Raw genomic sequence first — 25,137 nt, forward strand, 5'->3', positions numbered from 1 at the left:
GGCACAGCTTTCTTGGGTGAGGGTCTCCCTTTCCCTCACCACCCCCCGCCCCCCTTCTCACAAGCATCTCACTGGGCTGCGGGCGGCGCCGCCGTACCCGGGCCTGAGCTCCCCTGTGTGCGCTGCGGGGCGGCCGGGGGGAAGGAGAGGGGAGGGGAGGCGAGCCCGGGCCTCCTCCTGCCGGGGTCACCCGCCCCCGCTGCCTCCAGGTCGCCTCCAGGGCCTCCCCTCCTTCTCCTCCTCCTCCCCCCCCGCCCGCCTCCGCGCCCCTCAGCAGGCGGCAACGGCCAGCGTGCCCCCCTGCCCCGCGCGCCCCCGGAGCCGCGCTGGCGCATGCGCGCTGCCGCCGCGCGGTGGCTCCTGCAGGGACGCGGCCGCCGGGGCCGCCGCCGCAACGTGTTGCGCCCGCACCAGCCGCGCCGTTCCCGGCCGCCCTGCTGCGGCTGCTGCCCCCAGCTCAGCAGGCTCCAGCTGTTCGCTTTAAAACCTTAAAGGACCTCTGCGCTCCCGCAGATCATTCCGGTGCCGCTCTCTCCTCCTCCTCCTCCTCCCCACGGCTGCTGCTGCCGCAAGCCCCTTCTTGAATCGCTCTGCACGTTACTGCTGCTTGGTGCAGGCGGGCATTTCCATGCAAGCGCCAGCCACCCGCTGCAATAACAAGCATCAACACATCATTCGCCTCCCGCTCCAAATCCGGAGCGATTTTATTACTTGTGGAGGTGCAGGGACCTTTTCCCGGCACGAAGGTCCAGTGTAAGTTTATCTGCGGCTTGCGCTGTTATTTACAAGTCATCGGTTTTGCTCACCATCCCCTGGGAACCGAGGGAACCGAAGTTGCCAGGTAAATGCCCTCTTCCTTGTCTGCAGCACTTTAAGAGAGGCAGCTCCAATCTGTCTTGTTGCATGGCTGCTTCCCCGCTATTGTACAGCATGAATTGCAAAGCGGAGGCAGCGTTTAATTGCATAGCTGTCACCGGGCAGCTCTTTTCGTTGACCGCCTCTCGTGACATTTCTCTGCACGGCTCTGGGAGCGCGAGGCTGCGTTGTAGCGCACAGCTGCCGCTGCACGGCTGCTGGGGTTGCGGTTGCCCGGCTGCATCGTTATTCCGGCCCGTTTGCACCGGTCTCGCCGGGGCCGGGGGGTCGGGCGGGGGGATGCCCCCGCCGGGCTGCCGGCGGGAGAGCAGCGCGCAGGGCCCGGCGGGAGGCCGGGGGTAGCGGCAGGCCCCGCGGAGGCAGCGTCCCGCCGGGCCAAACATGGTGCCGCTGCGGCGGAGGAGCGCGGCCGCGGCCCCGCCGTTACCGCTGTCGGTGTTGTCCCCGCAGGCCGGGCGGGCGCCGCCCGCAGCCAGCCCGCCGCAGCGCGCCGCCCGTCCCCGGGGAGGCCCGGCGGCGTGAGGCCGCCCGCCGCCGCCGCTTATGCAACACATCATCGATAACCACCCCGACATGGCCACCGCGCTGCTGGCGGGCGAGAAGCTGAAGGAGCTCATCCTGCCGGGGCAGCAGGATGACAAGGCGGGCGCGCTGGCGGCTCTGCTCCTCCAGCTGAAGCTGGAGCTGCCCTTCGACCGCGTGGTCACCATCGGCACCGTCCTCATCCCCATCCTCCTCGTCACCCTCGTCTTCACCAAGAACTTCGCCGGTAAGGGCGGCGGGGTGCCCGCGGCGGGCGGGGCGGCGGGCGGGGCCGTCGGCGCTGAGGGGCAGCCGCCACCCCTTGCCTTCGCGCCTTGGCGGGCGGGGGCAGCGGCCTGAAGGCCGCCGGCGCGGAGGGGGCGGCCGCCGCCTCTCGCCGTGGCGGGTGGGACGCGCCTTTCCCCGCCGGTGGGGAGGACCCCCCAGCTGCCCCCGCCCGGCGGGCGGCCGCGGGTCGCTGGCCGGCAGGCAGCCGCGGCGCGGGGAGGTGTCCGCTGCCCTGCAGGAGCCGATGGCTAGCGTGGGCGACACGGGTGCGGTTTTACGCTCCTTGAGGTGGATCCTGGACAGGTCCTGAGCTGGACCCTGGCTGACTTCAGGCGTTTGTCCTGGCGTTAGTCCAGGCGTCTACAACGTGAGTGTTTAACCGGCCTGCTGGGGAGACGCAGACGCTTTCATGCAGACTGGCGCAATATATGGAGACGCATGCACACTGCGCTTTGCCATATTATGAAAGTGGAAATCAGTGGTGTGTGTTTCTGTTAAGGGCCTACACCTTGCATACAGCCAGTAACAGTTTAAAAAGCCTGGTTTGATCGCACATCACCACCAGTGCGGAGTCCTTCCAGTCCAGAAAGGTCAAGTTTTGATGAGCCTTGAAAATGATGCAGTAAACTGTTACACCACCTTTCAAGCTGCTAGCACCTATGTAAACTATGTAAAATATGTTTTACTTTCTGAAGTGTAGGTTTGATGAGTGTAGCTGCCAGTGCATGGCTGCTTTTAAGGTCCCCTGAAGCTCCATACTGAAGATCCACATGAAATTATTAGCACTTTAATATACTGGACTGACCTGGCAGTCTGTAGCTTGGGAGGTTAGTGGGAATTGGCTGTATTCAACCTGTCTAAACATACTAGAATCAGGCTCTTGCTTTGCACGCTGCTTTGGGATTGACTTCCAGCACTTATGTATCCTTAACACTTGTTCTCATTATGAGATACAGTTAAATTACCTAGAAGAATAACTGCTTGCAAATGGAGTCTTGAGATTTTTCTTAATTATAGTTAAAACTTTTTCAGTCTACCTCGGTTTTTAAACATACAGTTATATAGCTCAAGATCTTCAGCCACAGTTAATGATAAGAGCGTCATTTTTTGGATGGTCATCTGGCAGTATCTCGAAGAGACCATATTTTCAGGGCATGCTGAGCTTGCTGAACATCTGAAAACCATCTCTTCACAGCGACTGAAAGGCAGGATTCAAGGTCACCTTTGGTGACACTCTGTAGAATGCAAAAGTTTTGGGATCCCTTCCTCTATTTGCTTTGTAGAGAAGTAATAAGGCGATCCTACAGAAGCTCACAAGACTGCATACTTACATATGTGCCTTCATACTGTTTGAGATGTACGGGTTTGAACCTCAGTAGGTCTAAAGATAACCTTGGGTGCAGGAAAGGTCATGCCCCTTCACGTGTGTTCCTTTACATTGTGTGAGTTTCCTAGCAGAAGTCCTTCGATGACTCACTGCTTGTGCAGACAGCAGTAACTTGTTCTATATGAACAAATCCTCCGAGACTGCAGATTGCGGAGGAAGCCTCAATATTAATACAGTGGATGTCCCTCTGCAAGCCTGAACTGTGGTCCACACAAGTGTGTGGAAGAGAGGGGGTCTACTGAATTTCTGCATTTGAGTGTATTTTGTGCTGTGGAAGACTATTCTCTAGGCTGATAGTTGTGTTCCAAATCTGTTTTTCAGAAGTACCAAAAGTAGTATCATTTGTGTCTACTTACGGACCATGTATGCTCATTTGACCCAGTAAGATACAAGGCAGTAACCCATCGTGTCCTGCCAGGACAAAGCTTACAAGGCAACACAGAAAACATCCTTATGTCTTTAGAAAAATGTGGGACAACACTCTTCTGTCACATGATGTCATGTGTTTGTTCAGATGGTCTGCAGTTAGAAAAATTATATGAGAAAAAGGAAAAAAATTAAAGATACAAGAGAATGTGATAGAAACACTGTAAGGGTCTGACGAAACTAAATAGATTCCTTTTTGGAGTGAAGAGCTCAGGATTAGTGGATTCAATTCTGCTTCCACAGAGTTCAAGAGCAAAACTCTTATTAATTTTAATGTGATCTGAATCAGGTCTTACTCTGTTACCAAAACAATATGTACTCAGGCTTCTTTACTAAGTCAAGCTTGTCCAGAGACACTGACAGTGGTAATAACAATAGTCCAGCTGGATACATGCTTATTACTGATTCTGCAGTTTGTGTTATGTTTCACCCATGCACTGCCATTGATCTTTAAAAAATCTATCTTCGTTTGCTTGCTTTGGATACAGCTCCCTGTGTGCAATTTAAATACATATGACTTTGCTGACAAAATTAAGGTTCCTGCTGCCCCTTTGGTTGTGAATATCATAGTAGCTTCCCAAACTTTACTTTGGGCCCTTGTGTGCATCAGTTACTGCTTCAGAATAGGAAATAAAAACTGGTGTTTATCGTTATTCCTTATGATACCCAGTGCAAGCCATGGAAAGCTACCATCATGCCACTAAACTGAGAACAACCCCGTTTTCTGGGGTCTATCCCATCTTATTTAATCAGTGTTGTTAAGGCTTTTGGAACAGCGGTATGTGCACTCGAGACATAAAAGTGTAGTTATCAAAGAGCAGTGGTTTCTCACAAAAGTTTTTGCTGAGGATTGGAAGAATCTGCATGACAAGTGCGTAGAGGAGATAAGAGCCTCTTATCTCTCTGATCTACCTTTGAGTTTATGTGTGTGGGATCAAGCGTAGCTTAAAGCGTAGTCAAGAGCAACTGTACAGTCTGTGCAACAAGTGTAGTGAAAGCTGCTTGGCCGAGCAGCGTGGGCATCCTGCCCTGGGGGTGCGCAGAAGGCACCCCGTCCCTGGAAGCCTGGGCGTCCCAGGGCGGCACAAAGCCTTCTGGGGCCAGAGGCTGCGGTGGAGCCTGTACGAAAGCAGAGTTCAGCCTCACAACACAGGACAAAGAAAGAGTGTCTTATTTATTTCAAAGATGATAATTAACAACTGTCAAAATCATTATGTCTGTAGTATAATATATTGTATACTTAGTTTGCCTATGGGTGAAGATATTTAGTTAATTATGTTGTTTTAGTGCCATGGGCAAAGTCATTGTTCAGGTTAATGCATCTGCTATTTATGTAAGTGATTTGTATGGCCTCGTATTGGAGTGTTCTGATCTTTACATCACTTTTGAGAAATTAAATCACAAATTTCTGTTTTAGTAGCATAAAAGGCAAGACCTAATTGTTTAGCAGATACTATGCTGATTTTCTGAATAAATTAGAATCCAGCTGAACTTAATGTGTTACAAAAGGCTTTAAATTGGGTTTTGGGCTTTTCTTCTATTAGGTGTATTATAGAATCATAGAATGGTTTGGGTTGGAAGGGACCTTTGGAGATCAAGTAGTCCAACCCCCCTGCCATGGGCAGGGACGCCTTCAACTAGATCAGGTTGCTCAGAGACCCATCTGACCTGGCCTTGACACTTCCAGGCATGGGGCATGCACAACTTCTCTGGGCAACCTGTTCCAGTGTCTCATCACCCTCATTGTAAAAAATTTCTTCCTTATGTCCAATCTAAAACTACCCTCTTTCAGTTTAAAACTGTTGCCCGTTGTCCTGTCACTACAGGCCCTGCTAAAAAGACTCTCTCTGACTTTCTAATAAGCCCCCTTTAAGTACTGAAAGGCCACAATAAGGTCTCCCAAAAGCCTTCTCTTGTCCTGAGGCTGAACAACCCCACTCTCTCAGCCTTTCTTCATAGGAGAGGCGTTCCATCTCCCTGATGATTTTCGTGGCCCTCCTCTGGACCTGCTCCAACAGACTCATATCTTTCCTGTGCTGAGGGCTCCAGAGCTGGATGCAGTACTGCAGGTGGGGTCTCACCAGAACAGAGGGCCAGAATCGCCTCCCTTGACTTGCTGGCCACGCTGCTTTTGATGCAGCCCTGGATGCTTACAGTATCCTTACAGTCTGACTCAATGTAAAAACAATAGGCTGTCATCCTTGGTTCACTTTTGCCCTATAAATGAATCTGTAACATAACCAAAATTTATTGGGAGATAAAATTTTGTTTCCAGATTGCTACTAGATGGCAGTGCGTTTTGGGTGAAATTGAGCTCTCTGCAGAGAGAGGGCATAGGGCACACACATCAGTAGGATGTGCTCCTGAGAGTTAAATTCAGGCTGCAAAGGAGTCAGAAAGAGTTTGACTATTGATTTCAATGGGGACAGGACTTCACTCTGATGACTGAAGTAAGATACAATTCTTGCACTGGCCCCTCTGCAACGAAATGCATACAGCCTTTTTTGCACTTCCTAAACTTTCTTTCATAAGAGAAAAGAAAGTCACTCAGCTAACCTCTTACATTATCATTTCGGAGTCTCCCAAATCTCCTTTAATGTTTTTCAAGCAAACCAGTGTGATTCCAGAAAGGACACCCCTAGAAAGTTAATTAAAATAAATCCATGTGCCGTATTTATACTGGGCATAAGATCATCATAAAGTCATTTAGGAGCAATAGTCAGCTACCCCACGGGCAAAGAAAGCCCACACGAGTACCCACAAGAGAAGAATGAATATTGTTTCCCTTTCTAAAACTCACCGGTGGATGGACTTCCTATAAAACCAGGACATCCCGTATTTAGGGGCCAGTGTATGTTGACCTTGAAGATAATAAGGAAAGTTTTGGAGGTGTGTTTCTCTTACCCAGTGGATGGATCTGTATTTTAAGTGGAATTGGTTTTCTGGAGTCACAGGGCTCTCAGCCCTGCTGAAGGTGCCTACAGAAGGCAGCATAGGCTAAAGGAAGCCTCTCCTGTACCAATGTTCTTGTTGAGAATAACAATGCGCGCAGTTGGTAGTCCCAAGGGAACTTACTTTGGTTTGCTCTTTTTTCGTTTGGAAATTATTGCTTTAAATAATTTTTTTATTTAAATATGAATACCAGTGTGTTTGAATTTCTGCCAGAACAGTGACATGACCCCCATTATACCCTATATATTCTTAGGCATCTGCTGGAGTAGTCATGCTAATGTATATGCAGTGCTTTGCAAAGATCCATGCTTGTATTTGACTCATTAGAGGTTTGATTTCTCATACCTGAAGATCCAGAAGCCTGACTTTCATTCTCTAGCAGCTCGAACAGTTAGTTATTCCTGTGCAAACTAGAAGTAAAGTACAACCAGTATGAACGGAGAGTGCAGATTTGGCAGTACTGCGCTGTCCCAGTGCAGGGACAGGTGACTATACCAGGTAGTGGCTGGTGGAGAAGCAAATTGTAAGCCTCTAAGTATAGGTTGTCACCTTTGTCCTTCCATTTTATCTGTGTTGGAGCCTGCTGGATTGTTCCCTTTCCCACAATAAAGGGTTTGGTGTTCTTTTTTTTATTACTATTTATTTATTTTTAAAGAAAGCATTTAAAGTGTTTTCATGTTGAAGCAGACTAGCCTTAGATTAATTTTTAGTGAAAAAATGGTAAAACACCAAACTTTTAAATTAAATGTTAGTAGGTAAGGCTCTAGTTCTAGTCCAGCTACAGCCTGTGTCAATGTTCAGCAGCTGTTTTTAGTGATGATGTTTCAGTATCTCCTATCAAGGCATGGCTGGTCTGGGGAAGTATGGATCTAGATAAAAAGGGATTGGTCCTTTAATACACCGCCTTTCCATTTTCATTTCCTTTCTAAAATGCACAGAATGCAGAGTATTATTAGACTAACATTTATTATCAGTTTGAAGTGGGTCTATTTGGTGTTCCATGTGGTTTTCATCCTTTCCTCTACCCTCCCTGTTTTTACCATGGAACTAGTACACACAGACCACAGCCATGAGTAGGATGCTGTTGGGTACTTAATACTGATCTTCACCAGCAAGTGCTGTATTCTGTCCTCCGTGAACGGCAACGATGCTCCTGGCAGCGAGTGGCAGCCTCTTGTAGTGAAACCTCTCATGGCATTTGCTGAACTTCCAAGACACTGTTCTACAGTCCAGTAGACAAAGAGATACTTGACTTTCATGATGTGCTGCTTAGTTTGTTTGTGTCGTTTAATGTTTTTACTAAGTGGTTTAAATATTCTGGTTCAGTGTTGTGCTGTGTTCAGAAGCAGCACTATCAGTAGTGTCTTTGGGAGGTTCTCTGTGTAAGGGACCAGAGCGTGGTGGTCCCCAAAGGAGAATACGTTGCTGTTTCTGTTATGTCTTATCTTCGTAATATTGAAATATTTTGGTTTCCAAACTTTCAAAAACTTTAGGACTGATGTGGTCAATTAGAGGGATTGCTAAATCATATCCCTCTTGTATAGTGCCTCATGCTTTCTATTCACAGTGAATTACTCTTTCTGTATTGCAGTCATGTTTGCTTTTCCCTCAGAAGCTGTTAAATACTAGTACTTTATTAAAACAAAGCAAAACAGTCATCCAGCTGATTTTATATTTTAATCAAAAGCCAAGCTTTGGCGTTGATTTTCTTGCTAGGTTTATAAAACAGTGCCTACAAAATACCAAAAAGTTGCTCATAAACACTGTATTTCTATGTCTCTTAGCAGTTACGTAGCTCAGCCCTCTACCACCCTTCTGCTAGAAAATTCTCATGAGGAAGTAATGGAAGGAGACAGTAAGTTAAATGACTGAAGGGTCAGTTCAAGTTTTTATGTTTTCTTTTCTGATTTGTAATCATTTTGCATAAGCAATGCTTACTTCACTGTGTAGTACAGTATATGCGTGAGTTCAATGTCTTTTTATGCATTTCACCCTACAGTATGTTTGAAATAGTGTATGTTGAAGATTTCTCTGTTATAAGATGCAGTTTTATTTTGTATTTCTGGTCAAGTTTTCTAATTTACACATGCTCACTAACGTGACTTATCTGTTAAATGGTTTTTGAGCTGCTTTTCCATTTTTTCTCTTTAGCTGCACTTAAAGCCACATACAGTAAGAAAGTGAAGATTACATTTTTCCAAGTGATTATCATTAGTGCTAAGAGTACGGGGCCAGATTGTTTTATGTACACGACAACACCAGTGCAGAAATTGGTTCTGACGTGGTATTAGTTGTGATAAGAGAATTTAGGGAGTGTCTCAGTACCCCTTGTGTTTAAGTGCTTTCTAATAATGTATTTTTAAAAAGAACTGAAATAATACAAGCAATCACAAGCTGGCTGCGGTTCAGCTGCTGGCTGTTTGCACTGCTGATGGAATTTTTCCCAAAGGGTAAGAGCACACATGCACACAAACACGAGGTGCGCATAAGATATGCGAGCTGGCTTTCTGTGAGTATTGGTCATTTAAAGATTTGCAGTTGCACAGTTGAATGTTAAATAGAAAGGTAATCTTGAGGAAATGCATGAGCCTCACATGTAATCATTCCACTGCAGTTCCTAGCGGCTACAGATATTTTTCTGTCAAGAATTCCATTTCTCAAACTTCATTGACACATACACATCATCTTTTTTAATATGAAATCTAGTGACCCTGTTTGCACTATTAAACCCTTCATCTTCCCAAGTGTCACATATGTGAAGAGGTCCAAAATGTGGATGAGATTTAGCTTAGTACATGCTTTCAGATAACTTCAACAACTTGAACAGATGGTCAAAAAATTTTTTGTTTAAGAGCTACTTAATTAATTCATCTTAGTCCAGAGGAAACCTTGTGAATAAATAAGAATAAGGTCAAGACTGTTTTTGAAAGCTACCCTGAAGTATTTTGAAGCTTTTTCCCCCATAAATTGGGTAGAAATTATGTATCCATGACCTAGAAGAAGTCTAAGCTTGTATGGCTTCTTAGAACTGTAGAACTCTTCAAGAAGAATCCGCATCATCACTGAGTTCCTTGGGTTCTGTCAGCATTAAAAATGATTGCAATGGACACCTTTAGTAGGTGGACACATCTAATTACAAAACCTGAATAATTTTGCAGTAGACTGGCATAATTCTTGTAGAGGTTCCCTTTGCTTCCCATGATACAGGATTTATTCTAAGAAAAACACTGAAATCAGTGCAGATATTTCCCTCATCAGGGATTTTGTCCCAGGCCTGTATTATATGCTTGCATTTGAACTGGGAAATACAGCATTTCATTATAATAGCAAGGTTTGGGGATTTGTTTACTTTTCTTCACTGGCACCATGCTTGTCGTGCAGATTCTAAGTTACCAGAGCAGCAATGCAGCCAAGGGCTGAGATGCGTGGTGCAGTTTTTGCAGCTTAAAAGCTCAGTGACTATTTCTGGAACATTTCAGTTACATGCTGAAGTAATTGTTTCAGCATTTTGAGGTTGAGGTGCCTAATCTTCTGTGGGATCCATGACCTGTTCAGGAGAGCAGGAGACCCCCACACTGGAACTGGCAGAGCCCCGGGGAGCCTAGGGAGGCTGATTCTCCTGGCTCTGTCGTGATAGATCAGAACAGTTCTGATACTTTACAAAACCCAATTTCTCTACATATGGAGAAACCAGTTTTCCAGAAAGCAGTAGACCAGCCATCTCTGCCTCCAAAATATTATGTTATTAAAATAACATAATTACCTAATGAGCTAACTATTGGTAATTTTCTTCTTTTTCAATATGAAGTTTTCCGGGTGCTGTGTGATGCCAAGAGGTACTTAATACAAGCCATCTTTTTCATTTCTAATCATTAAATAACAATAATGCAGTAGAACAAACCTGCTGTTTCCTGTTGCTTCTTGTGTTTGTATTTTGCACTTGACCCTTGAATTAAGAAGCCACTCTTGTCTATGTATCATCAGTTTCACTGGATTTTCATAATTCATTTCACTTTGGCATTTACATGTTCTTGCAGTTTGCTTTAGCTATTACTCTGGTCCGCATTACCGTAGTATCCAGGTGCTTGTGTAGTTGCTTTGGGGTTCCATCTCTAGAGGAGAATTTTTGAGTTGCCCAAAAATATTTTTTTGATCTTTGGAAAACATTAAAACACTTATTTTCACACATTACTTCTCCTATTCAGATGATCTGTACATCACCAAAATTCCACTCACCTCCCCATGTAAGGGCTAAATTTGGAAGTAAATATTATTCAGATCTCTTTTATAGGACTATCTGCATGGCTGAATTTTATTTATTATATTTTGATGAATACATTCTTTTAAATTCAGATCTAACCTTCCCTCAAATCTTAACGTAATACAAAGCAACATTATAATACAGAAACATACCTCTAGGTACAAATACAAGCATTGTAATTTCCTTCCAGGTGTTTTCTGGTTTCTCACAGAGCTCTCTTGAGCACAGGAAGAAATGTTCCTGGTGATGTTTAACAGTACAGTCACTATAAGTGAGCTCTCTTTCCAATAATGTTACCACCATACTGCATGGCCATCTCATGGTGGATGGTAGCTCATTATTGAGGAAATATCCCTCTATAGAAGCAGCCTAAGGGATTTCATTTAGGTGTTTCTGCACCTTCTCCGTAACAGTTGCCATTTCTGGAATAACCTTTTCCAACAGACTTCAACATACCAACCAAGTAGGAGTAGGTATCTTTCTCTCCTGAATAACCTGGGCAGGCGTTACAAGTCTTTAAGCCTCAGATTTTAGAATAGCTAATGTTTATTACATACAGGGAATATAGTACTGTAAGTTTATATATATACTAGGAAAGTGCATTACTAATTTATTGATTCTGCAGATCCAAAATATATGCAGTTCAAGCAGCAGTTCTGCAAGGAAAAAAGACCCAAATTGTAAATACGGGGACACCTGCTGCTGCCCTTACACTGCAGTTATCCCTGTGGGGAACCCATTACCTATCAGTCTTTGAAACTGCTTATCTACATCTCACCCATTACGACTAATCCTTGTAGAATATGGGCCAGTAAAACTTTCTAGCAGCAGTGGTTTCCTGTCTCATTGCTTTAGGGGCTTTCTTTTCAAGATTTTTTTCTTAAACAGGACAAGTGGTTTCTGAGAGTGGGCTAAAAAGGCTATACCTTACCTTGTTGATCATGGAGAAATTTGTACCTTAGGAAGACTTCATGGGCATGGAACCTATATTCAGATTTGGAAAGAATATTCCCTAAGAAAGGTAAAGGTATTGTCTTTTTGTTTTGATAAAAGTAATAATTCTTAATAATTAGCTTGCTAAGTTAAGGCTTAGTTTGATGAATGTTTTCTTTTCTTACTCATATGAGTAAACTCAGCGAGTTAAATAGGACTGTATGACTACAGTTGATACACAAAAGTAATTTCAGGAATCCATCCTCATGCTGTACTAATTTCTAACCTTTAAATACCCTTTAAATAAAGTAGTTGAAATAAACCAGTTAAATTAAGGGAGTTTTTCCTTTGGCTGTGAATTAATTTGGGTATTAGCCAGCATTTGCTAAAATCACATTCAAAGTAGAGAGTTACATATTCCTTGTGGACTGTGTGACTGAGATGGAAAACCTGTATGCTGTTTAGATGATGTTATACTTCCTTGGACTACATTTTCAACCTCAGTAACATGAATGTTTTTTGTTCTTTTTTCCCAGAGAGAAGAGGATCCAGGAGTTTCTACTTTTCCATTTAAAAATTGCTGAAAAACTACTAAATAAATAATTTCTGTTTCTCAAAATAAACAGTTTGCCACTTGCTTTCTGTGCAATCCTTTTAGTACCCAAGATGAATGAGGCATGTATGTCTGCTTACACGCATGTGACACAATGTAAGGAGGGCAGTATGATAAGGACTACCCTTGTCAAATACTGGCCTTTATTGCTGAATTCAGGGAGTTTCTCATTTATCTTGGCTGTTAGAAACTTGTGTTCTGGCATCTGATGGGCAGGGACATTCAGAGATTCTACCTGAACACTGAATTTCTCTTTAGTGTCAAGTCGAGAGGACCGTACAAGGAGTGCTGCAGAGAACTTGACTGGAATGCCAGCGTTTCCTCATAAGCAGGTTGGGCACCAGCATGAGGATGATTTAGCAGCCCTCTTCAAGAGGGCAGAAAGCCAATTGCTAGGAAGCACTAGGGCTAGGGTGAGTCTGTAGTATATTTAACTCAGCAAGTATACTTATCAGTATAGTTACCTGATACTTAACTTGAGTCTCCAGCATGAGGGTTTAGGCACTTGTCCAGGAGCTGGGAGATCCAGCCTGTTTGGTAGCACCTAAGCACCACTTCTGCTGCCTATACCCAATGTAGGGCCATGGTGGTCAGGCTGAATGTTTACTTCTAGATCCTTGAAGAGTTTTTTGCACAAGAGGTGGGCTTACCTTTGTCTTGGTGTAGCAAGCACAAGGATTTCCATCTTTTTTCATTTTTGAATTATATTTTCTGAAAACTGGGTGCCTTTTTTTTTTTTTCCCCTGTCTGCTGTTAGAAAATTGTGCTATTCCTTCTGCGTTACTGAATTATTGGACTAGAATGCTGAAATCATGCATTTCAGTTGGAAGATTAATGAGGTATTATTGGACTAGAACACTGAAATCATGCATTTCAGTTGGAAGATTAATGAGGTCTGATTTCTTTTTTTCAGAGTAAATTCTAAAAGCTGGAGGTCGCAGGAGACATACACAATTTATTATATGGTTTATATTTTGCTTTGGGTGAATATACTTTATTTCACTGGGAATACGGTAGGTGTGAAAAGTCATTTGCCCATTTATATAGAGGCATATACTGTTTATTACTAATATTTTCCTTTCTTACTTTTTAATGTCTACCAAAAGCATTGTACGTGTGTTGTCCCTATTTATTTAAATAACTTTTGCTCATAATAATATTTTAGAAGTTTGAAATTGACCTTTGTACAGCATCAGTTCTTCAAAGAGAGATGCACATGCCAAATTTTATGCACTGTGAGTAATCCCATTGGCTTGAAAGGAACTGCCCAATGCATGAAGTTACTTAAATCTTTTTAGGAGCAGGTCTAATTTTTTACAGTGTTGAATACTAAGAGATTGGTATTGTTATCTTTATTTTGAAGGGGCAAGTGAATGTTTGTGTTAGATGCAATTCACTCACTTTCCCAGGAAGACTTGTAAAAACTTAACTTTGCAAAGATAATGGAGAGCGGTACATATTTACCAGCTTCACCATGTCTTCCTGACAATGTCGTTTCTGCGTACCGTACACCAGCTCACATTTTTTTGCAAGTTTTTTTTTTTTATAGGTAGGCAAATATACACACACACACACACGTGCACGCGCGCACACACACACAGCCTCCTTGGTGAACTGTGCTGTTGGTGTCTCTTCCTTTGATTGAGATGCAATACTGGGGCCTGAGCTCTAGCTACTCTATTGCAATGATAGCCGCCTAGCCATGTTTTACCTAATGTGTTCCTAGTGCAACTGGCCATTGCATTCATTCTTGGAAATGGCTGTTTCTCAAAAACGAAAAAAATTCTTGCTGGACATGACCTTAAAAAAAAAAGTTCACCTTGAGGACAATCAAACATTGGAGCAGGTTGCACAGGCGGCTTATGTAGTCTCCATCTTTGGAAGTTTTCAGACTGAGAAAGGCCTAATCAAGCTGGTCTGAACTGAGTCTTGACCCTGCTTTGAGTGGGACGTGGGACTCGGCAACTTCCGAGGTTCCTTCCAGCATTTCCATGATTCTGCATTGGGGTATAACTTCAGGGAATGGTCTAGAACAGCAGTTACCAGTTTTTTCCATTGGAAACACCATTTCGAGATCTGAGATTCATTTTTGCAGGGGGAAGTTTCACAGAGGTTCCAAGCACCTCAGCCCTTTGCTTGAGGAATTTCAGAACTTAGGGTATTGTGTCTCCTGCCTGAAATTGAGCAGGATTTATTTATATAACATATTTTCATGCCTGACAAACAGTGTTTAAATCAGAGCCTCTTGAAGAGGGCAGCTGAACGTATGCTGAAGTATATGGAGGTTGGGGAACCACTGAAAGGAGGTGGCTGACCTTGGATTGGGAACAGTAGGAATGGGAGCCCATGCCTGCAGGAAGCCCACAAGCATTTCTTGGAGCCTTTACTAACAGGCAGCAGACTCAGCAGCTCCTAGCTTCCATACTTTGCCTTCACTCCTTCTTTCCATACTGTTTAGATTCTTTGTAAAGAGTTTTTTGGAGCACAGCTCCTTCCTTCATCCCTCTCTACCTTGGCTATCTTCTTGCAATCATGTATTCTCTTTCATTCTCCTAACATATGCCCTTTGTACCACAATACTTCCTGCAAGTCATTTTTCTCCATTTAAGTAGTACTTGAACTGATGGGATGAGATGGTACAAAATGGAGCATGTGAAAAAACTTAGCTGTCAAGGGATTTTAATTTTTCAAGTGGCATAACCCAATCAATTATATTACACAGCTAAGTAATTCTGTGTTCATTATTTCATCTTCTTTGCATGTCCAAAAAATATAGTGAGATGCCTCTCATACCTTATCCAGGAGACTAGTTTTGTGGACTTCTAGAAGCTACTTATGTGCACAGTGAGCAGGATAAAATGTATTTATGTACAGCTGTTGAAAACATCTGATGTGGTGCTCCTGTGGTCATCTAATGGTATGGAAAAAAAGGGAAGCTAAGCTTCCTAGTATGCATCTTTATACTCAAGTCGGTAGAAGGTAAAGTATAATACACTTTATAATATATTAACATTAAGGACTTTTTTTCCCAATGTAGTAATTATTTCTGCACAGCAGAAACAGGGTTACTTAGACTCTTAAAAATTATTCAAAAGGAACATTTCCTGGGCATGTAGGTAAGTATTATTGAAGACAAGATTTGTTCTTAGGTATTCCGAGTGGTTTTTTTCTGAAACTGTGTTGAACTTCATATTCTAGCATGCCCAGTTAACACAGGGGCAGACCTTCAGACTTCGAACTTACTGAGATTTTACTCTGAGCATCAACTAAAAATCTTGCAGTAAGCCCATCATGTTTAATGCAGAAAAGTTGAGTTTAGTATTCCAGCCACCAATAATGATGGCAGGTTAGTTATCTTACTATTTTTTTTGCCTTTGATACGGATGCACACGTGTGCAAATCACAGATACATGTCCATCCTGAGCCACCTTTTCATTATTGTTTGGAACTGGCAAAAGATTATTTTGGAGATTATGACCTTGCTCTCCGTTTTTTTTGGTAGGAGTTTCTGTCTCCTGGGCTCACAATAATGTAGCTATCAAGGAGAGCAGAGGGATAGATTATATTTATGGGCTTAAGCCTAGACAACATTGAGAAGATGACCAATCTGCTCAGACGTAATAATGTCCCCTAAGCTTTTTAAAAAATTTTCCTTACAGCATCTTACTGTAATTGTCTCTTCCTATACAATTGAACAGTTACGCCATATGCAATTAAACTGTGGAGTCTTGGGGAAAAAGCTGCATTTCCTGGTGGCTGGAGTGGTTATATGAAAAAGAAACTTCCTAAACTGCTTGAGGATTTTCAGGGTGAAATAAGAATATCGGTAGAAACTTTACATATTTATCTATATAAAGTTAAAAGCAAATACATTTTTTTATATTGCATGATCCAATGTCAGAGCTATGATTTTAACACTGTTACAGACTTTTTTAATGCTACTTACCTATCAGGAGAACATTGTAAAATAAAATAGTACATCTGCTATGCCTTCTTGAAACTGTGCATTAAGTAGGGCCCTCACAGACAGAGTGAGCTGTATGTGTGAGGACAACTTGTTATTCCCCCATCCTCATCAGATCTGCATGTTGAGATCCAGCTATATGTTACTGCCATCTTTCATAACAAACAAGATTAGTTACTGACATGGTGCTTTGCTTTTTCATTTATTGCTGATTGACACAGATTGCAGTAGAGGAGAAACAGGTCCATACTCTATTATGATGGGATCAAACACCTTCATGGTGTTAAATGCCAGGTTAAATGCAAGGTAAAATGCTGGCATTGCCTAAGAAGGAGCATTCACAAAAGCTAACTCAAGTCTAGTGGCGATCTCGCTTGGCAGCCTCTTGTGAATGAAGAGAGACAGGTTCCTCCAGGAGTTAGCTAAATTAGTCTTTTGCTTTGAATCATTGTCTGGAAGGGACTTCCTCTCTTCTCCGTTGTCTGGACTGTTTTCTGGATGAATGAGCTGATGCTATGCTTTGTGAGTCAAGTCCTATGCTGAGAAGGTTAAGCTAAATTCCCCTGTGGAGTAACTTTACCAAAATTAGTGGCATTCACTGATGGTTGAGTATGGCTTAAACATATTAGAAGATAACATTTGAATAAAATTGCATTGTAACCCCACTGCCCCCACTTCAATCAGTAATAAGAAATCCCACTGACTTCACTGAGGATAGGGTCTCATCTGAAGGGTCTTGTGATTGGCATATAATGTTAAGACATTTTATTTGTTTCCTTTTTTTATTTATAAAATAAATATATATTTGATTGTTGTTGTATATATATAATTTTGGCAGAAATCACCTTAGCTTTCAGGACTCAGCGAAGAGAACTGAAGAGAACTGTTCACAGTTTATTCGGTAGTAGCAACTGATAGATGAATCCAAAAATAATCCTTATGGATGATTCATATGAATACTTGTTTGTCTCTTCACAAGTATTCATGGTGCTGATACCTAGGAGAAATGAACTGATGTATGTCACAGGAAACTAGGTTTCATATTGGCAGGTTCTATTGAGCTTAGGGACACCCAATTCAAAATATTTCTGCTTATGAGAAATGCACCATGCTGCTTTGCCTTTTTTTTCCCCATGGGAACATTTTCACATAGGAATCTACTTTGTCTCCTGGGAAATCATACAGTAAATCTTCAATAGTAGGAGTTGTAGTTTTTTATATGCATCCCTTCTTGGGTAGGGTTGAGAGGGCATGTAATTACCGAAAACAAGAGAGTCAGTGAGCATTTTTCATGTAACACGTGGCTGTAAATACACAAAAATAGTCTAAATGGAAAGCTGTGTAACATTAGAGTGCTTTAAGCTCACCTCTGAGGTTGAAGTTGGTAATTTTAAAATAGTCTTCAAAAGTGATTTTAAAGAATTTGCAGGGCTTACTCACTTTACATGCTGTCTTGGGTAGCATCGTTTATTCTATCAACTCTGTTTAAATTGGTTGTATTTTTAGAAAAGAATCCTCACTGAATCACTTTTTAAAACAAAACAATTTTTGTGCAGTCATCAGCATGTAGATCTCGGTAGGTCACGGGAGAGGTTTACACCTCAATATTTTACCAAAGAACTAGTAAATGCTTTTGATTTGCTTGCGTATGAGTAGTTGTTCATCAAGTAAGGAGTCCTCTGTTAAGCCAAAAGGATTAGGGTTTTTTGCCTGCCTATTAATTTTTAATATTTTATTTATTGCTGTCAATCGACAATATTTTATTATTTCTCTTCATGATTTGTATTATTAAGAGAACAGTACCACCACTCTCTCCCAGTGAGCTGTTCTCGATCTGAATTGTAGACTGCGTTCAGAACTGGAGCAAGCTTGGTGTTCCTGACCGAGTCTCAATTCAAGAGAACATGCCTTCTTCCTATGGGTCTTATTTTAGGAAGTTTTTTAAAGGTATACCAGAACACTGTAAAATATATTCCCTTTGTTCTACCTGCCAAAACATGAAAATATGGTCTTCCTCTTTGAAGAGGGTGTTTTGATAATGGTCATTGTTCTTTGAGCAATTAATACTATTCTAGCTTTCACAAGTTTTTCTATCTTACTTTCATGTATTGCTAGAAAAATGTTATTGTGTAAGAACGTAACTTATTTACTGGGTCAAGACAAAAGTCCTTTAAGCCCAACATCCTGTCTCTGATGATGGCAAAAAGCAAATGCTTCGGAAGGAGTGTTAAAATAGATGAGTGTATGGTAATACTTCCTTGATAAACCCTTCCACCTTCCAGCAGCCTGTGGCTTAAACGTGTCCTGAGAGAAAAATTGCACCACTATCTATGTATTTAATCATCCTTGCTATACCTTTTCTTCCATTACTTTATCTGATTGCTTTCTTGATCGACAGTATTTGTTTCTTCCATAATACCGTATGACAGCGAGTTCCACCATTTAATTGCACATTGTGTAAAACCCAATGTTACAGTTTCAAATGTAAAATTAAATTTTCGTAGTGATAAATACAGTTAACACACCAGATTCTGTGCTGGTCGGTCACACTTTAATTCGAGAGTGTTAGCTGGGAGGGATACAGTTGACTAAATGCTTGTATGTCTTTTAAGTTTCAATTTTTTCTACCATATCCAATGGTAGACTTCGTTAATAAGGGTTAAAAACATTGCCTTCAGCTACCTCTAACTTTTTTCTATTTAGAAGAATATTTAGCTGGGATAAACCTTAAATTTCACCTAAATAAGCCTTTCAGCGTTTGCACATGACATCCTCAGCTACTGTATAGTGGATATCAGGTCTTTTAGCTTTCCAGAGTTTAGGTCACAGTTGTTTAGGATATTGTTCTCAGAGAGGTAATTAAACCAAAATACGTATTTCTTGCTGATATTTCTAGCTCAGGTTCATTCTAAAATGTCGAGGTAAATAGTTTTGCCTGGGGGCTTGTGAAGATGTGTGCAGGCTGAGCTGTCTAATAGACATGGAGGACTTAACGGTCCTGTAAAGATACAGTAAAGTAAAATTGATATAATTTGAAATGTTTATTTTCCAGAGCTCCTTTTGTAGGTTAAATGCACAGCAGTGACTTTTCTCTCTGTTATACAGAGGAGCCAATATACTGTTATACACCACACAACTTCACCCGTGATCAAGCCTTGTATGCCAGAGGATATTGTTGGACAGAATTAAAAGATGCCTTGCCAGGAGTTGATGCCAGCCACTGGCCCTCCTTGTTTGAGCATAAGTTCCTACCTTATGCACTGCTGGCTTTTGCTGGGATAATGTACATTCCAGCTCTGGGCTGGGAGTTTCTGGCCTCCACCCGACTGACTTCAGAGCTTAATTTTTTGCTTCAGGAGATCGATAACTGCTACCACCGTGCAGCTGAAGGGCGGGCACCAAAAATAGAGAAACAGATTCAGTCCAAAGGCCCGGGGATCACCGAGAGAGAGAAGAGAGAAATCATTGAGAATGCAGAGAAGGAAAAAAGCCCTGAACAGAACTTGTTTGAGAAATACCTGGAAAGAAGAGGACGAAGTAACTTTTTAGCTAAGCTTTACCTTGCGAGACATTTGTTCATCATCTTTTTAAGCATCATACCAATAACATACTTATCCACCTACTATGCTACACAGAAGCAAAATGAATTTACATGTGCACTAGGAGAGCCTCCGGACAAAACGAGCAGCTCCAAATTGCACATCAGAGTGAACTGTAAACTGCCATCTGTCCAGCTCCAGCGGATTATTGCTGGTGTAGATATCGTTCTCCTCTGCTTCATGAACTTGATAATCCTCATCAACTTAATTCACCTCTTCATATTTCGCAAGTCCAACTTCATATTTGATAAGCTGAACAAAGTTGGAATAAAGACCAAGAAACAGTGGCAGAAGTCCCAGTTTTGTGATATCAATATTTTGGCCATGTTTTGTAATGAAAATCGGGACCACATAAAATCACTGAACCGTCTGGATTTTATTACAAATGAAAGCGATCTGATGTATGACAATGTGGTACGCCAGCTGCTTGCAGCCTTGGCCCAGTCCAATCATGATGCCACTCCAACCATGCGTGATTCAGGGATCCAAACGATAGACCCAAGCGTCGATCCAGCAGACATCGATGCTAATGAGCAGCTCATCATTAAGAGACCAAGGAAGAAAATTAAATGGATCCCGACTACCAATCCCCTTCCTCAGCCATTCAAGGAACAGTTAGCCATTATGAAGGTGGAAAACCATAAACCTGAAAAACCGAAGCCTGTGCGGAGAAAAACCGCAACAGACAGCCTTATAGCTCCTTTGTTAGAGTCTGCTGCAAAAACCTCACAGCAACCCTCCGCTCATAAAACTGAGCCAAACGCCATCCCAAGCACAAGCAGCGAAAAGAAACACACACGCCACTTCTCCTTGGATGTTCATCCCTATATACTTAGTAGCAAAAAACCCAAGCCAGAGATTCAAGCCATCCCCTCAATGCCTACGTCAAAAAGCCAAGAGGGTGGATTTTTAAACCAGGAAGAGAATGTCGTAGTACACGTTACCTCCTCCCTCAAAGGTACAGTATGCCGTAATGCCCGTACCACCTCCACAGACCATAATTTGCGTAGCGATCTTCGGAAACTCAAAGCTTACCTAAACTTTGGTTGATTTGGGATAGATTTTGGGTCAGCTAATAATCGTAGGGCCTGCAGGCCTCAGAAATAGGGGTTCTCTCTCTTTATCAGTTACATGGAGGATAAGCATTATTGCAGTAGAGCGGTACAAAACAGCCTGCAGGCTGTTGGTGCAAGTAATTCTTCAACAGTAAGCAGATTTTCACAATTACGAATGTGGTCATGCCTTGCCAAGAAAATGAGGAGGGTTTGGCCTGCATGATACCCTTCGTGCTCTACCAGCATCTGGCACGCTTCAAGCCTGCCTTATTTTCAAGTCATATGGAAACTGCCGCGGTAGCTGAGCAGTTCTCTGGCCAGTAATAGCCACTTCCTAGGAGTGTGTGAGAAACTCTGCTAATGGCAGTTAAAGCTCCCTGTAGAAAAAATTCTCTTTAACTACCAATTCTTAGGGGTTGGCATGTGTTTGTCACCTAGGAAACCACAACTCAGATCATTGATCCTGCTCTTCACACAAGAGACGTTTTAAATTGCCCTTTGTCTCATGTGGACCAGAGGATGGATGGTCTGAAGCGTAGGTGCTGGTCGGGGATTCAGGAATTCTGGCATTCCCCTCCCCTGTGGCCTCACAGGAGATGCTCTTTCTGTGCCTCAGTTCCCAGTGTGTGTCTTGGAAATCCTCTCCCTTTCTTACCTCAAAGGAGTGTTTCAAATATATCAATAATTGTTAGGTGCTAGAGTGATGGGGAAGGCCGTGTGAGCACTAAGAAAAGTGATAGATCAGTAGATAAACTGCTGGATAGGTATCTTCTTGTTTATTTTTGTAAGCTATTGACATAAGAAAGAAGCGCTATGCAGTTGAAGTTACAGAAAGATTTGTACGTACTTAAAGCAATGGCTCTCATCTCATTACAAGCTAAGACCTCCCTCTGGGCTTCGACAGACTGACAGCTACCGTCACCCCACTGCCCAGCAAAGAAGTGATTTGAGGTATAAAAGTTTCTGTCACTTCCAAATCCTTATGCTCCTTAGAGCCCTCCAACTCCCCAATGTGCATGTGAGCTATTCTACAGCATTCCTTATCCAGTCACCTGCTCTGATTTCAACTCCTCAAAACTACTGGGGTTTTCTGGTCTCAATTACTTTCATCTAAATTAGTGCTTGAATATTTTAAGGGCAAAAAATAATTACTGTAGTTTTGGGGCTCTGTTACTCCCCATTCCCATTAAAAATTTTCAGCTTTGCTTTTGAGTTAGACCTACATTGCAGTCCATCAGGTAAGGTAGACTTATAATTTCTGGAAAGAGACATCAGTTAATGTCAAATTGCTGAGTTCTTTCTAAAGACAAGTGGCTTACAATGTGTAACCACTATTTTTTCCCATTGAAAATATCAGTGCTTTTTGTATTCCATCCTGTGGATTTCAACATTCATAACGTTTGTCAAAACATTAAATCATAACATTTATAAAATACCTGCCAGACTGTAGAGGAGAATAAAAGGTACTTTTCAGTTGTTTTTTGCTCATTTTACAAAAATACCATTCACGTAAGGAAGCATGAGCATGCGTAAAAACGAGTGAGATTTACAAAACCCATTTGTTGTTTGTCCTGTTTCCCTGAGCTTACAACCCTCGTGTTTTGAAAGAGTCCTGTTGGATTTCTCAGAGGGTCCCAAGAAAATTCATTTTTGGGTCCACTCCTGCTCCCACTGAAATCAGTGGCAAAACTGCCAGTGACTTTTACTGGTTCAGGACACTGCTCTGTGACGGACTGGAAGGGTGAAAGACTACCTGTCTTTTAACTGGCTGTTTTGTTTTCTTCTAGACACCCCTCATCCTGCAAAAGAGATCCTATATTCATCTGAGACGTGCAGAACTGTGCCTGCTGCCGGGGCTTTTGTCACATGCAACCACAACCATATAGCCACAACTGCTGCTGCAACGAGTATGACTTTGAACCAAGTCAAGCCAGAGCCAACACCTGCACTGAACTGCAACCCAGCCCACCCTTTGCTGCACATCAACACGCTGTACGAGGATCACGAGGAGGAAGTTTCAAGCATAATAGACAATGGTATTCACTCACCAACTGACACCGGGGAAATTCTCTCCATCCCCACCCCAAAGCAGATAAGGTTGGCAACATTTGATGAACCACTGGCAATCGTGAGCTCGGTGGAGTACTGAAGACCCCGGGCTGCACAGCTGCGCCCTCGTGGCCAGGCCCAAGACCACTGCAGTGCCGACCGCCGTCCCCCCAGCGATGCAATTCACTGCATGAGCATGGAGAGTTTTCACACAGACTATAGCTTTTGGTAATAACACCAAACGGTTTTTCAGGATCACGTCATGAGCACTGTCCGCCATTTGCAAAATAGAATAAAGAAAATATCTGGTGGAAATAGACCTTTAACACCAAGACAACCCTTAGCTCTAGCTCTAAACTATAGCTTCCTTATTTAAAGGGGGATTAGCACAATTTATGAACATTAAGAATCTGATGGCATGCCACAGCAATTTTAGTGAGTATTTAAATCCTTTGCATTCAGAATCACTGATTAAAGTTAAAACAGCGTGGAGGTGAGGTATACTTTTTTAATGGCAGCAGTTAAATAAGAGTTTTTTTCTAAGCAGAGAGGATTTTTTTTCAATTCAGGATTATGAAAAAGTTATATGCAAGCAAAATGTTTGTTTCTTTCTTTCTTTAGCTCACTAATGTTGGGCTTGATGGAGACTTAGCTGAAAGGGCCTTACTACCACCAGCATTTAAGTGCAAAAAGATTGATACACTCAATCTCTTGCATTTATAAACGAAAATACCTGAGGTATGCCCTGCCCTTTACACACTTATATGTTTGATGGAAGATGATGAAGAGTTTATTTTTTTAAATATATTTTACCATGGGAAAAATTACTTTAATAACTTTTCAATCCAGGTGTTGCTTTTAACAAAATGTGTAGGAGAGAGTCATTGTAGCTGCTTATTTTTTCATAGTATTTATGAACCAGGTTAGAAACTTTCATGGGTGCTTCACTGATACGAAAAAAATTACAAAGGTCATTACAAAATATCTTACAAAATATGAAACCAGCAAAACTGTTTTCAAATAACACACAGTTCAAGAAGTCTGTGAATTTAGGTCTGCAGACTTGGCTAGTCCTTGATTCAGCAAACACTTGAGGCCATGGATGGCACTGAAACGACTCATGTCTAAAGTTAAGCACACGCTGAAATGGCTTTGCTGGATCTGGGCTCTAGTGCAGGCAGACGATAATCCTGCAGTATGTGCTATCACGCTGATTCAATATTTGCCTTCCTTGGCTCAAAGCACATCTTCATGCCCATCTTCCTATAACTACGGTATGTGTGATTTAATAGAAAACTCTAGTAACTAAAACATCTATTAAAAGTGTATCATGCAATAACCATTCTCAGCAAAATTATAGTGAAACAAAAAGTGACTGTGTTAAAATAATATTCCTAGCTGCATTCAGAATTATGGACTATGTGTGTTTGCTTCAAAATTATGTATAATGGTAGAAAAAAAATGCAGCACAAATACGGGACTGAAATCTTGAATTTATTTTTAATTTATTACCTCAGACATGGATATATGATACCAATATTTAATTAAAATAGCACTAAAATAAATACCTATTATTCTGAATAGTTTAATGTGTACTACTTCCTAGCTTAGTTACATACAAGTGGGATTTTATTACAAGCAGTAGGCGGGACATGTAAAGCCACCATTCCCCGCTACATTTCTTCAGTTATGCCCAACCTTTTTGGCCTGAACAGCCAAATACCAAAAAGGCAGCAAGCCACAGGACACGTACCGCAGGCCGGGGCGGGGGCGTTGGGGACAGCTGAAGGACCTGGCTGTAACACCCCAAGGTCTCGGTGTGGCACGGGGCAGCGTGGAGCCGATGGGGGACATGGAGCTCGGTCCAGGGCAGCCGGGAGATGATGGCTGCAACGGCTCCTGCTGGCTTCTCTCCTTCCAGCCCTGGGGACATCGATGTTCCCCCGCAGCCGCAGCAGAGCTGTCTGCATGAGGCAGCCGAGGGATGAGCAGGGATTTGAGCAGTTTATACGCTGCCTGTGGCTCCAGGGCCATAGGTTGGTCACCCCTCTTCTAACCCGCTCGAATACAAGCTGCAGGGTGTTCAGCATCACTGCCTGCGTGACCGATAAACTGGTGTGATTTTTTAAATAACAAACCTGCGCCTGCGAGGCCAGGGCCTCATTCTACCCCAGGCACAGGAGGAAGCTTTCTGCAGCAAGGCAGCCTAGGA

General features: G+C 42.6%; 1 protein-coding gene across 5 annotated transcripts; it reads left to right on the top strand.

The window, feature by feature from the left end:
* Positions 1–365: 365 nt before the first annotated feature.
* Positions 366–24,500, top strand: PANX2 (pannexin 2). 5 transcript variants are annotated; one of them, XM_075146446.1, is made up of 4 exons: positions 366–841; positions 1,327–1,645; positions 19,328–20,779; positions 22,664–24,500. In XM_075146446.1, the coding sequence occupies exons 2-4, from the start codon at positions 1,420–1,422 to the stop codon at positions 23,023–23,025; spliced, it is 2,040 nt and encodes a 679-aa protein (XP_075002547.1). In that variant the 5' UTR covers positions 366–841; positions 1,327–1,419; the 3' UTR covers positions 23,026–24,500. The 5 variants fall into 5 exon arrangements, 1 of the variants encoding a protein (XP_075002547.1); XR_012673077.1 differs by lacking the exons at positions 1,327–1,645; positions 19,328–20,779; positions 22,664–24,500 and adding exons at positions 8,236–8,326; positions 11,601–11,733; XR_012673078.1 differs by lacking the exons at positions 1,327–1,645; positions 19,328–20,779; positions 22,664–24,500 and adding exons at positions 8,239–8,326; positions 11,601–11,733.
* The last annotated feature ends 637 nt before the right edge of the window (positions 24,501–25,137 follow it).

This window comes from Calonectris borealis, chromosome 1 (assembly GCF_964195595.1).
Source record: "Calonectris borealis chromosome 1, bCalBor7.hap1.2, whole genome shotgun sequence".
Taxonomy (NCBI): domain Eukaryota; kingdom Metazoa; phylum Chordata; class Aves; order Procellariiformes; family Procellariidae; genus Calonectris; species Calonectris borealis.